The sequence below is a fragment of the Mustela lutreola genome, chromosome 10 (assembly GCF_030435805.1).
Source record: "Mustela lutreola isolate mMusLut2 chromosome 10, mMusLut2.pri, whole genome shotgun sequence".
In the NCBI taxonomy this organism is placed as follows: Eukaryota; Metazoa; Chordata; class Mammalia; order Carnivora; family Mustelidae; genus Mustela; species Mustela lutreola.
In genome coordinates this window covers 24,427,711-24,442,108 of record NC_081299.1, presented here as the reverse complement: position 1 = coordinate 24,442,108, position 14,398 = coordinate 24,427,711, and the positions used below count along the sequence as shown (strand labels likewise).

Below are 14,398 nucleotides of genomic sequence, written 5' to 3'. Positions count from 1 at the left end.
CATATGCTTCTCTTTCTTCCTGCTCTTGGGTGCTCTCTCTTTCTCCCTCTCAAATAAATAAATAAAATCTTTAAACAAAACAAAACAGAACAAAACAAAACAAAACAAAAGGAAGAAAGAAAGAAAAAATCTTGAGATAAGCAATTAGTTCATAAAATAAGAACAACATAATATGCAAAGGGAACAAAAAAGGAAAATTCTTAGAAACCGTAAATGTGATTATGAAAGTAGTCAATAAGAATCTGAAAATGTCCCAGCAAGTGGAATAATTTGCATAAAATAATGGATAAAGAGAAGAATAAGAACTTTCCAGAAAGAAAAAAACAGGTTACATTAAAATAAAAATTAAATTATAAGTATTGTAACTAGAATAACAGACTTTTTTTTTTTGAAGATTTTTATTTATTTATTTGACAGAAAGAGATCACAAGTAGGCAGAGAGGCAGGCAGAGAGAGAGGGGGAGGAGGCAGGCTCCCTGCTGAGCAGAGAGCCCAATGCGGGGCTCGATCCCAGGACCCCAGGATCATGACCTGAGCCGAAGGTAGAGGCTTTAACCCACTCAGCCACCCAGGCCCCCCAGTAACAGACTTAACAAGAACATTAGATATATGCCTTCAAAACTCTGAGGAAAAATGACTTTGAATTTATAATTCTATACCAAACTACCAATCAAGTATGAGGAAAGAGATGTTTTCAGATATGGAAGGGCCACCCAAATTTATCTATCACTTTCTTAGAAATTCTCAAAGAATGTGCTCCACTAAAACAGATCAAGAGGAAGAAATGGGGACTTATGGGTGCCTGCGTGGCTCAGTGGGTTAAAGCCTCTGCCTTTGGCTCAGGTCATGATCTCAGGGTCCTGGGATTGAGCCCCGCATCAGGCTCTCTGCTCTGCGGGGAGCCTGCTTCCTCCTCTCTCTCTGCCTGCCTCTCTACCTACTTGTGATCTCTGTCAAATAAATAAATAAAATCTTAAAAAAAAAAAAAAAAAAAGAAAAGAAATGGGGATCTAGGAACAGGATTCAACCCAGAAGGGCAGCAAAGGCAAACACTAGGATGACAGCTCTGCAGCAAGGCTAGAGAACAACTAAGCAGGGTCGGGCCTGGTTAGTACTTGGATAGGAGAACAAACAGTATAGAATGGAGCAGAACACAAGGCTCTAGAAAGGTTTCCAGAAGAAATTTTAAAGGAGTGGATAGATTACTGGGTATGTCTGAACATTTGTGGAGGGGCACGACACAGACACACAGGCAACATAGATAAAGAAGTAAGTTGCATTTGTAAAAAAAAAATAGTGATAAATTAATTCATAGTTTAAAAAGTAAGTGAGGCTGGGGCGCCTGGGTGGCTCAGTGGGTTAAGGCCTCTGCCTTCGGCTCTGGTCATGATTCTAGGGTCCTGGGATCGAGTCCCACATCGGGCTCTCTGCTCGGCGGGGAGCCTGCTTCCTCCTCCTCTCTCTCTCTGCCTGTCACTCTGACTACCTGTGATCTCTGTCAAATAAATAAATAAAATCTTATTAAAAAAAAAATAAGTGAGGCCATGAACCACTCCATAAAAACAAACGATTCAAGAAAATGTTTGAAACCACAGTATACTACTGACTTTGCAGTGAGCAATATTCACATAGCTGTAATACTGACGGATATAGATAGAACAACCATTTAAGGCAACTACTACCAGAAAACAGAAAATAATAAGCGTTGGTGGGGATGTAGAGAAATGAACCCTTGTACACTATTGGTGGGGTTATAAAATAGTATAACCACTGTGTCAAACAGTAAGGAGGTTCCTCAAAAAATTCAAAGCACAATTACCATATGATCTAACAGTATTTCTGGGCATAAATCCAAAAGAACTGAAAGCAAGGTCTTGAGGAGATAGGTATCTCTAGCAGATAAGCACCCAAGTTCAAAGCAGTACCATTCACAACAGCCAAGAGGTGGAAGCAACTCAAGTGTCCATTGAAGGATAAATGGATAAAGTGTGGTACATTAGTCAGCCATAAAAAGGAAGGAAATTCTTCTGGCACCGCTACAACAACGGTGAACTTTGAGGACATTACAGCTAAATGAAATAAGCCAGTCACAAAATGAAGAGTACTGTCTGATTCCACTTACACAAAGTATCTAAAATAGGCAAATTCATAGAAACAGAAAGCAGTATGGTGGTTACCAGGACTACAGGGAAGGAAAAAGGCTCGTTGGTTTCTCATTTGTTTTGTTGGTTTTTTTAAGATTTTATTTATTTATTTGACAGAAAGAGAAAGTGAAAGAGGGAACACAGCAGGGGGAGTAGGAAAGGGAGAAGCAGGCTTCCCGCAGACCAGGGAGCCTCACGCAGGGATCGATCCCAGGACCCCGGGATCATGACCTAAGTTGAAGGCAGACGCATAAGGATTAAGCCACCCAGGTGGCCCATGGCAGTTAACACTTTAACCAAGTAATCAAACTTAGCATCACTATTAGATCACCTGTCATAAGGCGGTGCCCCCAGTATGATACAGGATGAACACACAACAGTACATATGAATTACACCAGCCAGAAATGCTTACTCTGAATCTAATCCCTCCTCTACATCCAACTTCCATTTCATAGGAAATACAGGCGAATAGAGGAACAAGTTAAATGACACCACAGGGAAACAATTAGACACAATTCATAATGTGAGACAATCTACAAACAAGTGACCTAGATTAGGATTGACTAAGGAGACAATAATTAAACATGTGAACCTTGGTTAGATCCTGTTTAAACAATACAAGACATTTCTGGGACAACTGGGGAAACTGGAATACAAACTAGGTATTAGATGATTTTTTTAAATAATTAAATACATATTTCAAAAAACATCAATAAAAAGTGTTTAACCTCACTAATTATTAAACAAAGTATGTTAAAATTTACCTATCAAATTGGTGACAATAAAAATTAATACAATTTTGGGGGGCAGGACAATCTGGTAACATGTAACAGAGGTTTTCAAAATATTTATATACTTTACCCAGCAATTCCACTTCTAGGTATTCATCCTATAGAAATAAGAGTTGTACATAAATATTTATTGACCAGAATGTTCACTGCAGCATTACTAATGAAAATGGGACAACCTAATTATCCAAGAAGGAATAATAAATTATATAATACTTTCTAATCATTAAAAATCCTGAGATATTTAACATGAAAAGGTACTTAAATTACATTAAGTATTTGGAAGGTAATAGCTATTTTTTGTGTTCCCAGAGGACTGAACTAGAAACTACCACTGGAAACTACAGGGAAGCAGTTCGGCTCAATGTAAGAAATAACTTTCCTAAGAATTAGAATTTTTTAAGCAATGAATGGCCTGCTTCATGATTTAATGAGTTTTGTATTATTAGAATTCTAAGCAAAGGCTGAATGGTCACTGGACAAAGATATATAAAAAAGATTTATATATTAAGAGAGTAAAGAGATGATCTTAATGGCCTTTACTACTCTAAGAATTTATAATTTCATATAAAGTTTTCCATGAGCTGGAATGTGAGGAAGAAGTTGTTCGTATTTCTTTCTAAATGCTATTAAGAGACTCACGTGGCATTAAATTAAAAAGAGATACTAGAATAATGAAGTTGAAGGATGATTTACATTATCATATTCTGTATCAATAATATATACATTATTGATAAAGTAAAAGATGACTAACCTAATGGAAAGGATTCAAACTGAATTGGCAGCAACTACATTTGAACCTACTAATTTTAATTTCTCTGTATCTAATAAAGAACTTGAACAATTACACTTTTCCAAGGTGACATAGCACTATAAGTATCAAAAAGGACAGGAGGCACTATATGCTTCCTCTGTTTGCTTCTGGCTGCTCTTTACTTCATATATAAATAGAGGAACAATGAAATATGCCCCCACTCTTCCTTTGCAAATGAGTATATAATCTTTAAACTCTGAATGCACGAATAGTGGGCAGTGGGAAGGAACACAAGAACATGGTATCATACTAGGTTCCTAGAAAGCAGAAGCAAGCAGTGGATACCTGTGAAATTTTTAGAGTAACTGGTGATGTTCACAATTCTTAGACATTAAAAAGGAATCCCCTAAAAGATGCACTTAAAAAAAAAAAAACTTTTTTATTACGGTTATTTTTTCAAATACAAAGTAGAAAATAACATAATGAATCCACACATAACTATTACTGAGCTTCATTCACCAACATTTTGTTAAAGCTGTTTCCTCTAATTTTTCACGGTTTCAGTTTTTTAGTTTTTTTTTTGTTGTTGTTGTTTTTTCAAAATTGAAAACCAGTACCTGGCATCACACAATTTCACCTATAAAAACTTCAGTGTGAAAGGATACCCTTTCTTGCAAATAATACCAAGTATTCAACAGATGTTGGCAACCATGGCTAGGTACTGTTCTATCATTACATTTGTACCTAAATTCTCACATATTGTTAAGCCTCATAATTATACCCATTTTGCAAATGAGAAAACGGAGTTTTATTGGCTCAAGGTCACACAGCCAGTTAAGCACTGCAGCTAGAATATGCATTCAGAAGTTAACTCTAGACTAGACTTTACTTTCCCAACCACTAAAGTATGCTGTCTACTCTATCTGCATTATCCTAGTTGTTCCTCGTGGGATATAAATTATTATGGTATAGTGGGAGAAGGACTGCTGAATGGGAAAGAGACAGGAAAAGATGCTACAAACATGAGCAGCTGCTCACAGCTTTTCTTGTGAAATTTTCTTTTCTAAATGCCCCAAATGAGAAAGGAAAATATAATTGGATATCATCATTCCAAATTGCCTAGGACGTAAAAGAAAGTCACTTCAGAGAGGGAAAAGCAATGTCCAAGTCTCTTCCACAGAGGTTAAACATACACAAAGTTCTTTTAATCTGCCCCTCCAATCAATCACCCAGGTGAAGAGGGTCCAAGCCCCTCTCCAAGGAGAGGAGTGTCTCTAGTTCCACCAGACCTTTAAAATAGTTCAAACAAAGAGCACTCACAAAGGGCTGAGCAATCAGAACAAGTAGTAGCATTTGAATGCTTAATGAAATCTGTGACTAAAAAATAAAAGGACCTGGAATGAAAAATTCTTCTGGCCGATGTAGTTCTAAAACTACTAAATAATTAAAGATTTGTAAGGAAAGGGGCATTTTCTCTGAATCTTTTAGCCAAAAGTTCCCCTAAAACTCTTCCTGGTGATTTATGACAGATCTCCTAGTAACACAATTATCTTACCCATGGAGACTAGCTAGAGCATCCCTCTTCCCCATCTTCTACTTTCCCCAAACACAAACTGAAGTGCTTCTTCCTTGCTCCTAGTGCATTTTATACATAATTCTATTAGAATTATATCTCTACTGATTAGAGATATTCTAATCAATATTGTGGTATAATTATCTTTTCCTTCTGTGAACTATCAATTCCTAGAGAGCCAGGACCCTACTTCGGTCCTCTTTATATTTCCAATCCCTAATCTTCAAACCTAGCACTGAAAGTGGTTGAGAAAGGCTTGCTTAATGAACAAAGAAGCTGAAGATGACGGAATATGGAGCAATCTTTATGAGAAAGAATCCTTTTATCAGTACCTCTCTGATCTTGGCACCTTCATTAGAGGCCACAAGTTCCCCTCCATTTACCATCAGCTACTAGACCAGAATGAGTAATAACATAGACAATAATAATCTCTTGAGGGCTGAAGAAAGAATCCAGTCATTTTGGTTTCTAAGAGCTTTTAGTGAGCCAGGGAGAAGTCAGCTTGAAGAATTTGGAAGGTAGTCAAAACCTTTTAAGAGCTTTTATTCAAATGTCAAGATGCAAAATGGTATTTGAAATGCTTGCTTTTTACATTTAAATCCTAAAGGAAACAGGGAAAAGAAATAATTCTAAATAAAAAACTAACGATTACTAAGCAGCCCCTGGTCATCCACTTCTATTTTTCCAACAAAAAATTCCCTATCCAAAAACTATGGGTCTGGTTACAACCCTCAACCATGGGGGAAGCACTCTTCATGTACTGGTATGAGTCTCCTTAGATCCCCTCTAATACTGGTTAGCCAAACCACTTAGGATCTTATTTGGTTAGGTAATCCCTTCAAGTAAAAATCTGTGGGTAAGAAAGTTCTCTCTCTCATCAGTTTAAGAAAACTAAAAATAATCTCCCAGTTTAATTCATATTACACTGGAAAAAAGAAAAATCCCATCACATCTTTTACAGGCCATTCTACCATGTTACCTTGGTTAGCGTCCTTCGGGCATGTTATATGAGCAATGACTTCCTTGAGATAACTTTCCTTCTGCTTTTCTAGATCTGACTGTGAAAACGTCGAAACATTAGTCCTTGAACAAAGCAAATCAGGAGGAAAAACAGTCCATTAGAACCATGAGTATAGTGCTTTGTAGAGAGAACTCATATATTGCTGATTAGTTAGAACAACTAACTTTCGGAGGCAAAATACTCTTTTAAGATCCAGTGACAGAAAACATTATCAATCACACAGTATATCGCTGAAATCAAGCATGGAGATAAGGTAAAAGGGAAGATGAGAAACAGATACAAACTCCTGCTAACAAGGCGTAAAAAAGTGAAGATTATCTAGTCCCTAGAGAAAGAAAGCACTTGTTGAGTAATTCAAGGTTAATCAGGACATAGCTAACTTGACAGAGCCACAGAAAAACTTAATGAGATAAAGACTAAAAAGAACCAGCTGGATGTGGCAATTAGAACACTGGTGACCTCGGCAAGAACAATGTCTGGCCCTTGCTCATCCTTACTGCACTGGTAACTGTGGAGTCAGTGGAAGAGAATATTGAGATAATAAGTACATAACTGTCCCAAGTAGCCTCACTTGGCTCCTTGGTATAATTTCCACTGTAAGTTAAGTCACAAAGTTTCCCTCAATTATGCAAACAAAACAAAACAAAAAAACAAAAAACAAAAAACAAAAAACTGGCATCAGGGAGCATAGTCAAAGGGGACTTTAGCCTTATTTTAAATATATTTTTGAAAATTTAAAGCAGTGGGGTGCATGGGAGGTTCAGTCAGTTAAGCATCTGCCTTTGGCTCAGGTCATGATCCCAGAGTCCTAGGTTGGAGCCCTGCATTGGGCTCTCTTCTCGGCAGTGAATCTGCTTCTCCCTCTCCCTCTGCCTGTCACTCCCCCTTACTTGTGCACTCTCTACCTCTCTCTTTCTCTGTCAAATAAATACATAAAATCTTAAATAAAAATCTTAAAAAATAATAAAAAACTTCAAGCAGAAAGACTTAGTATCTGTGTAATCAAAAAAATTTTTTAAATTACATTATAAGGAAGCCAATCTGACTCAACCTAAAAAACAGCTTTGTTAATTGAGAAGGCCCATGTAGAGACACTGCCATCTCCTGGCAACAAGAGAACAGACCAAAAAGATGACCCAAATCTGCAATCTCTACTAGAATTTTTCCCCAAGGACAATTGCATTCAAGTTGGGAGAGATAATAAAAGGATTTTCTACATAACTGTATTTTAATATCTGTGTTAAATAATTAGGGGCTCCTGGGTGGCTCAGTGGGTTAAGCCTGTCTTTGGCTCAGGTCATGATCTCAGGGTCCTGGAATTGAGTCCCTCTGCTCAGCGGGGAACCTGCTTTCCCCCCAACTCCACCCTCCCACCTCCGCCTTGCCTCTCTGCCTACTTGTGATCTCTGTCAAATAAAAATAAATAAAATCGTTAAAAAAAAATTATTCTAACCTCCTGTCATATCTATGACCAAGTTTCTGGATGCCCAGGAAAAGAAATCTTACTTTTATATAGTACTTTCACTAATAAGTCTCTTTTACTCCCAAAATAACTTGTGAGGCAGCGGAGAAGGCATCATTAGCCTCATTTGTTGACAGACAAACTGAAGTCACAGGTCACGTGACTTGCCCAAGGTCACACAGCTAACATATTAGCGGTCCCAGCACTTAAAAGTATGCTTACATCTGGTACATGGTTTTACACTAAGGGAGAACTGAGGTGGGGAAGAAAGAAATTGAAGAGAACCAACAGAAATTAGAATATTATCATACTGTTACCTTCTTTTGTTTTGTAGAACTGGAGGGACTTTGACTAGTCTTCTCTCATTGACTTTCAGCCTCCCCGAATCCTTGTCAAGAACATCCTGCTTTCGTTCAGAGTAGAAGGAAAGATAATTTTAAGGACAAAGCTGAAAACACTATTTATGGACATATTCTTAATAAAGGCTACAGAGGCATATTTCTGAACCCTCCTATATACCAGGCACAATGACAGATACTTTAAATGAGATAGTGATTATAATTTTAAGGAAAAGAAAGAAACCGTAAGTGGTATGTCCATTTGATAAATAGGGAATCAGGTTCAAAGAGGTTAGGTAAATTGCCTAAGCTTTTTCAGCTTTTCAGGAGCTGATCAGGTGCTGTGCCTCGTTTAATATGGCACCAGAGATTGAGAATTAAGCTGAAACCCAAAGAAAGGGGAAATAGTAGTAAAATCATCATTACCTTAGTAATTATTCAGTAAGTAATAATTTATTATTATATATCAATTACTATAAATATATTATATCATTAATCCTTACTATACTGTGAAGTAATATTTAACACAATATATGGGTAAGAAATATGAGGAAACAGAGAGGCTAAACACTTTTCCCAAGGTCACAGTTCTAGTCAGGATTCAAATCCCAATTTGTTTGATGAATACAAATTTCTGCTATACAGCTTTAAATGAAAATAACTTTTCTATCTACCTTGAAAAAATATACTTACTTTGTTTGATGAACTGGAAACAACCGGAAACCTCACTTCACAATTTGATTTATGTGATCCATTTTTCCAGGATGACCCCGTATTAGGAGTCTCTGAATGGTCCACGATCTGAGAGAATACAGGTGTAGGTCTCTTACTCTCAAGTATATTTTTATCAGACATAGTTTGTTCAAAGTCACTGTCTGAAGGAGAAGAAAGTGGGGGCACATCCCAAGCAGAATTACTGGGATCAATCCCTTCAGACTCAGTGCACAGTTTGCTCTCATTTGGGCTAAGACCATCTTTTCTCATCTCTTCCCCAGGGGAGGAAGGTTTTTCAGTATCTTTGAATGAATCAGTCTTGTCCTTATCAAGCACAGCATCACAAACTGTTGGATCAAATGGTGTAACAACTGTTATTTTTATAAGATTCTTTTCTAGTGCAAAGTGTCTGTTTAATGGTTTAGTAGGAGTTGGTCCATGACCAACTGATGTACTTAGCTGAGGTAGTTTTAAGAGGCCGGAGGTCTCAGCTACTGGTCCCAAGCTGTACAATGAATTTTTCTCTTGGGAAGTGTCAAACAGAATTTGACTTCCTTTCTCTCCTTTCTCAATATGCCTGCTATCATCTTTAAGGTCGTCATCCTTCAAGAGTTCTTGAATATCTTCCTCCGTGAAACTGAAATGGCCATCATCTTCTTCTCCCTCACACAGATCCAGCAAGGAGTCATCCAACCCATCCTCATCCAAAGAACCCCAAGAAAATGGGGCACTGTCTTTAGGCAAGAGAGAAGTTCCAGAAGACTGTTCAGAGGACATTAGTGAGCACGTCATATCTGGAAAAATAAGAGGCAGTCTCACTGAGAAATACGAATTACCCCTCTATCTGTTCTACAGTGGTGGTGTCCCTATATTTCAAATTCTTTACATTGTGACTTATAACATGAGAAATAATTTTAAGATATTTAACCTTACCAGAATCATGGAAATACACATTAGAACAGTGACAGACTTTTCATCCTAACAAAATAGTGAAAATTAAGATGCCATAATATCTAAGTTGATAAGGATGTAGGAAACAAGCATCCTCAAACACTATCAGTATCAAAGAGTGTAAGTCAGCACAGTATCTTGTGGAGAGTAATCTGCAGTACCATTTGACCCCACAATTTCAATTCTGTGAATTCTTCCTGCAGTAATATCTATACAAATGCACATGGATACATTTATAAGGATGTTCAAAGCAACATTATTTAAAATAGCCAAATATTAGAGACAACCTAAATGTTCATCACCAGAACTGCTCAGTGAAATCATGGTACATTCATACTATGGAACACTTTAAAACTATTTGAAAGCATAATGAAGTAGAGCAGTATATACTACCATGGAATGATATCCACAACATACAAATAAAACAAATATGTATTATGTAAAATATTTGGATTCTTATAGTTTATACTTTAGAAAAAAACAAATGTACAACTTCTGAAATATAAAAAAAAAAAAAAAAACACAAAACTTTAAGAATATAAGAATTGTCTTCCATACTGTGTGGAGCTGCTGGTGTGATCTCTGCCACGAGACCAAATGGAAAAAGGTTTCAGCTCCCGCTAGCTGTTCCTTTCAGGAGACTTGTCAAAATGATTGACTCCCACCTTCCTGCAGACACAAAGAAAATTAGAGGATCTTCTCATCACTTTCAACTCTGCTAATTACAAAGTCAACTGTATTATGCTTTAAGGTGCTCCACCTATTAATTTTGATCTTGATTTTTTTTAAATACCAGAAAGTTAGATTTTGAGTCAAGAACATCAAAAAAATCTTTAGAGGAAAAATTATGCAACTAAGGAACTAGTTTTCTTCCTCCCAACAATTCTGTACTTTAAGAATATCATTTGCTCCAGCAAGATGAATACTGGCTTGAGAGTACTGAGATCTTGCTTGTAGTCCTGGTTCTGTCACTAACCAGCTGTGGTAATTTGCATAAGCCACTTAACCATTTGGACTTGTTTCCTCATTTATAAAATGGGAACCAGGCAATGTCTAAGATTCCACCAAGACCTACAAGTTAATCATGATCAAACATGAAGTCTCATTTTCAATTTATATATAAACGCAAAGAACAGAAAAATATAAACTGATGACTGTTAAAACCTATGAGGGAATGGAGAGACGTCAAGAGAAGACTTCAGTGTCATTCTACTTGAATATCAGTATATTATTTATACTATTAAAACCTAGCTTTTAAACAGTGATGGACCTAAATTATTTTCTAGATGGGAAGGTGATTAAAACCTTGTATTTCACATATCATGTCAATGTCTGAGAAGCTGTAAGAAATGCCTAAACACTAAACTCAATAATTTGGAAAGCGCCTTCTGTGACTTTCCCACCCCGCTTTCCCTCCACATCCTGAATTCTAGCTTTAGTTCATGCATTCTTTCAGAAGACATTTTCTGAGCACTGCGCAAGATAACATGTTTCTTAAAAAACAAAGATACAGGGCACCTGGGTGGCTCAGATGGTTAAGCAACTTGCCTTTGGCTCAGGTCATAATCCCAGAGTCCTGGGCTCCAGTCTTCTCCCTCTGACCTTCTCCCCTCTCATGATCTCTCTCACTGTCTCTCTCTCAAATAAATAAAATCTTTAAAAATAAAAAATAAAGATACATTTTCCATCCTTAAAGAATATATAATCTAGGTACCTGGGTGGCTCAGTCAATTAAGTGTCCAACTCTTGATCTGGGCTCAAGTCTTGATCTCACGGTTTTGAGTTTGAGCCCCACATTGGGCTCCAAGCCCAGCGTGGAGCCTACTTAAAAAAAAAAAAAAAAAAAAAAAAAGTATAATCCTCCTAGGGCAATAAATTGAAAAGTTATGCACCAATATGAGAAAATATAAAATGGTATGAACAATAAAGTTCTGGAGAAAGGAGAGGATTATAGAACTTTAGACTCAGAAAGGATTTACATAATGTACAACATGGTGACTACAGTTAACAATACTATATTTTATATTTGAAAGTTGCTAAGAGAGTAGGTTTTAAAAGTTCTCATTACAAGGAAAAAAACTATGTGAGGCCGCCCAAGTGGCTCAGTGGGTTAAGCCTCTGCCTTTGGCTCAGGTCATGATCTCAGGGTCCTGGGATCGATTCCCATATCCCTCTCTCTGCTCAGCAGGGAGCCCGCTTCCTCTTCTCTCTCTCTCTCTCTCTGCCTGCCTCTCTGCCTACTTGTGATCTCTGTCAAATAAATAAATAAAATCTTTAAAAAAAAACCAACTATGTGAGGTGATATATGTTAACTATTCTTACTGTGGTAATCATTTAGTAGTATGTACATTTATCATTACACTGTATGCCTTAAACTAATATACTATATTAATTATATCTCAATAAAACTGGAGGGGAAAGAAATAATTTTTTTTTTTAAAAGAAGAAACTTAGTTAAATTTACTCATCTTCTGAGATGGGCCAGCAAGAAATATAAAGTACCAATAATAAACCAGGCACTGTGAAACACATTTTAAAACCTTTTTTTTAGATTTTATTTATTTGACAGATCACAAGTAAGCAGAGAGGCAGGGAGAGAAAGAGGGGGAAGCGGGCTCCCCGCCAAGCAGAGAGCCCAATGCGGGGCTGGATCCCAGGACACTGAGATCATGACCTGAGCTGAAGGCAGAGGCTCAACCCACTGAGCTACCCAGGTGCCCCCCATTTTAAAACTTTTTTTAAAAAATAGATTTTATTTATTTATTTTTGAGAGAAAGAGACAGTGAGAGAGAGCATGAGAGAAAGTCAGAGGGAAAAGCAGACTCCGACTGGAGCTGGGAGTCTGATGAGAGACTCCCATCTAGGGACTCTGGGATCATGACCTGAGCCGAAGGCAGTTGCTTAACCGAGTCATCCAAGCCCCCCTTCTTAATTTTAAAACTTCTAATTTAACTCCTCAACATAACTAACACAGACCTTGCCAAATAAACTAAGCTTTCTTTTTTATTTAAACTTAGGGCTGCTAAGACTTTTTATGTTATTTTACCAATATTCCAGCATTGTTACGAGAGTTCCAGGCACTGCAGGCATTGAAGCAGGTGCCTCTATGAAGAGAAAAGTAGTTTTCTCTGCTCAGTGACTAGGTTATTTTCTAGTATTTCTTTAGGCTGCAGTAAGAAAAAGTCTAAAGCTTATAGGTGTCAAGCACAAGTATCACAGGCACTAATGTTAAGCAGCCCTATTTCTGAGAAGCCCTTTCTGAGCCACTAACTCCACTCTCACTCAAACTCCTTCCAAAAGGAAGGTCCAGTTCAAGCAGCTGGCATGACCCAATGAAGAGTTCAATAAATCTTCATTCTTAAGAACTATAGTTAGAAGCATCAAGTAACTCAACCAAGCACACAGACCTATTAACGCTAGAACGACGATCCAAACACAGGTCTAATTCCAAAAGTAAAGTCTTCTCTGTTACCCTTCTCACAGATATGCCCTGGGTGGGTCAACAAACAGCAGGAGCCTTCTAATTTCAGTACACTCTCTAATATACTATGAAAAATAAAGACACTGAAGAGGGCATTTGATCCCCCTTGGCAAAAATAATTTAAGCCACTTTATTACACACAGGTTTCCCTTGACTTCCCAGGTAGAATAGAAGATGAGAGATATCCCTGAATGTGGCCAAATCTTGTGGCCAAATCTCACTGGAAGAAAAACATCGTTACTCGCAAACTTGATTGTGCATGCACAGGGCCAATATCCTTCACAACAACTGAAAGCATCAATCTCTATACCACATGACATCCAGAGACACAGAGCTGGCTCTTCTGAGCTTCTTTCAGAGAATGTTCCAATGTTTGGGAGCAAAAGCATGCAAAACAATATTGTGTGTAAACACACACATACACATGCATATATATAATTTTTAATTTACCCAAGTCATTCTCTCCACAATTTTATTTCCTCATTTTAAAAAGGCTTTTTATTACACGTTAACTTACAACATACACAAACGTAACAACAGTATAACAAACCCCCATATGCCCACCACAATGCCAACAACTATCAATCCATAGCAAATCTTATCCCATTCGTTCCCCAACTTCATCAGATTACCTTGCTTTGTTTGTTTTGTTTTTAAAGATTTATTTGTTTTGAGAGAGAGAGAGAGCGTGCACCCTCAAGCAGGGAGAATAGCAGAGGGAGAGTGAGAAGCAGGCTTCCCGCTGAGCCAGGAGCCTCACGTGGGGCTAGATCCTAGGACCCTGAGCCACAGGCAGCTGCTTAACCAACTGAGCCACCCAGTTGCCCCTTTATGGGATTATTGTGAAGCAAATCCCAGGCATCACATCATTTCATCTAGAAATAAAAAGGATTCCTTACTGTAAAACACATGGTTCAGGTATGCAATTATTTTATAAATGTCTTATTTTTAAAGATAAAAAAAAAAAATCAGGGTGCGCCTAGGTGGCTCAGTAGTTAAGCGTCAGTCTTTGGCTTGGGTCATGATCAGAGGGTCCTGGGATCGAGCCCCACATCACACTCCCTGCTCAAAGGGAAGCCTGATTCTCCCTCTCCTGCTCTCCTTGCTTGTGTTCCCTTTCTTGCCGTGTTTCTCTATCAAATAAACAAAAAAGATTAAAAAAAAAATGGGG

General features: G+C 37.6%; 1 protein-coding gene across 11 annotated transcripts in view; it reads right to left on the bottom strand.

The window, feature by feature from the left end:
- The window catches only part of S100PBP (S100P binding protein), a 54,662-nt gene that overhangs the window by 20,677 nt on the left and 19,587 nt on the right, over positions 1–14,398 (bottom strand). For 3 of the 11 annotated variants that reach the window (XM_059138117.1, XM_059138118.1, XM_059138111.1), the window contains exons 2-5: positions 10,305–10,415; positions 8,775–9,589; positions 8,061–8,149; positions 6,240–6,343 (exon numbers count right to left, since the gene is read on the bottom strand). In XM_059138117.1, the coding sequence (XP_058994100.1) occupies positions 6,240–6,343; positions 8,061–8,149; positions 8,775–9,587 (1,006 nt within the window). In that variant the 5' untranslated portion in view covers positions 9,588–9,589; positions 10,305–10,415. Of the gene's footprint in view, positions 1–3,006; positions 3,035–6,239; positions 6,344–8,060; positions 8,150–8,774; positions 9,590–10,304; positions 10,416–11,460; positions 11,571–14,398 lie in introns of all 11 variants that reach the window. The other 8 variants (XM_059138115.1, XM_059138114.1, XM_059138116.1 and 5 more) reach the window with 5 other exon arrangements.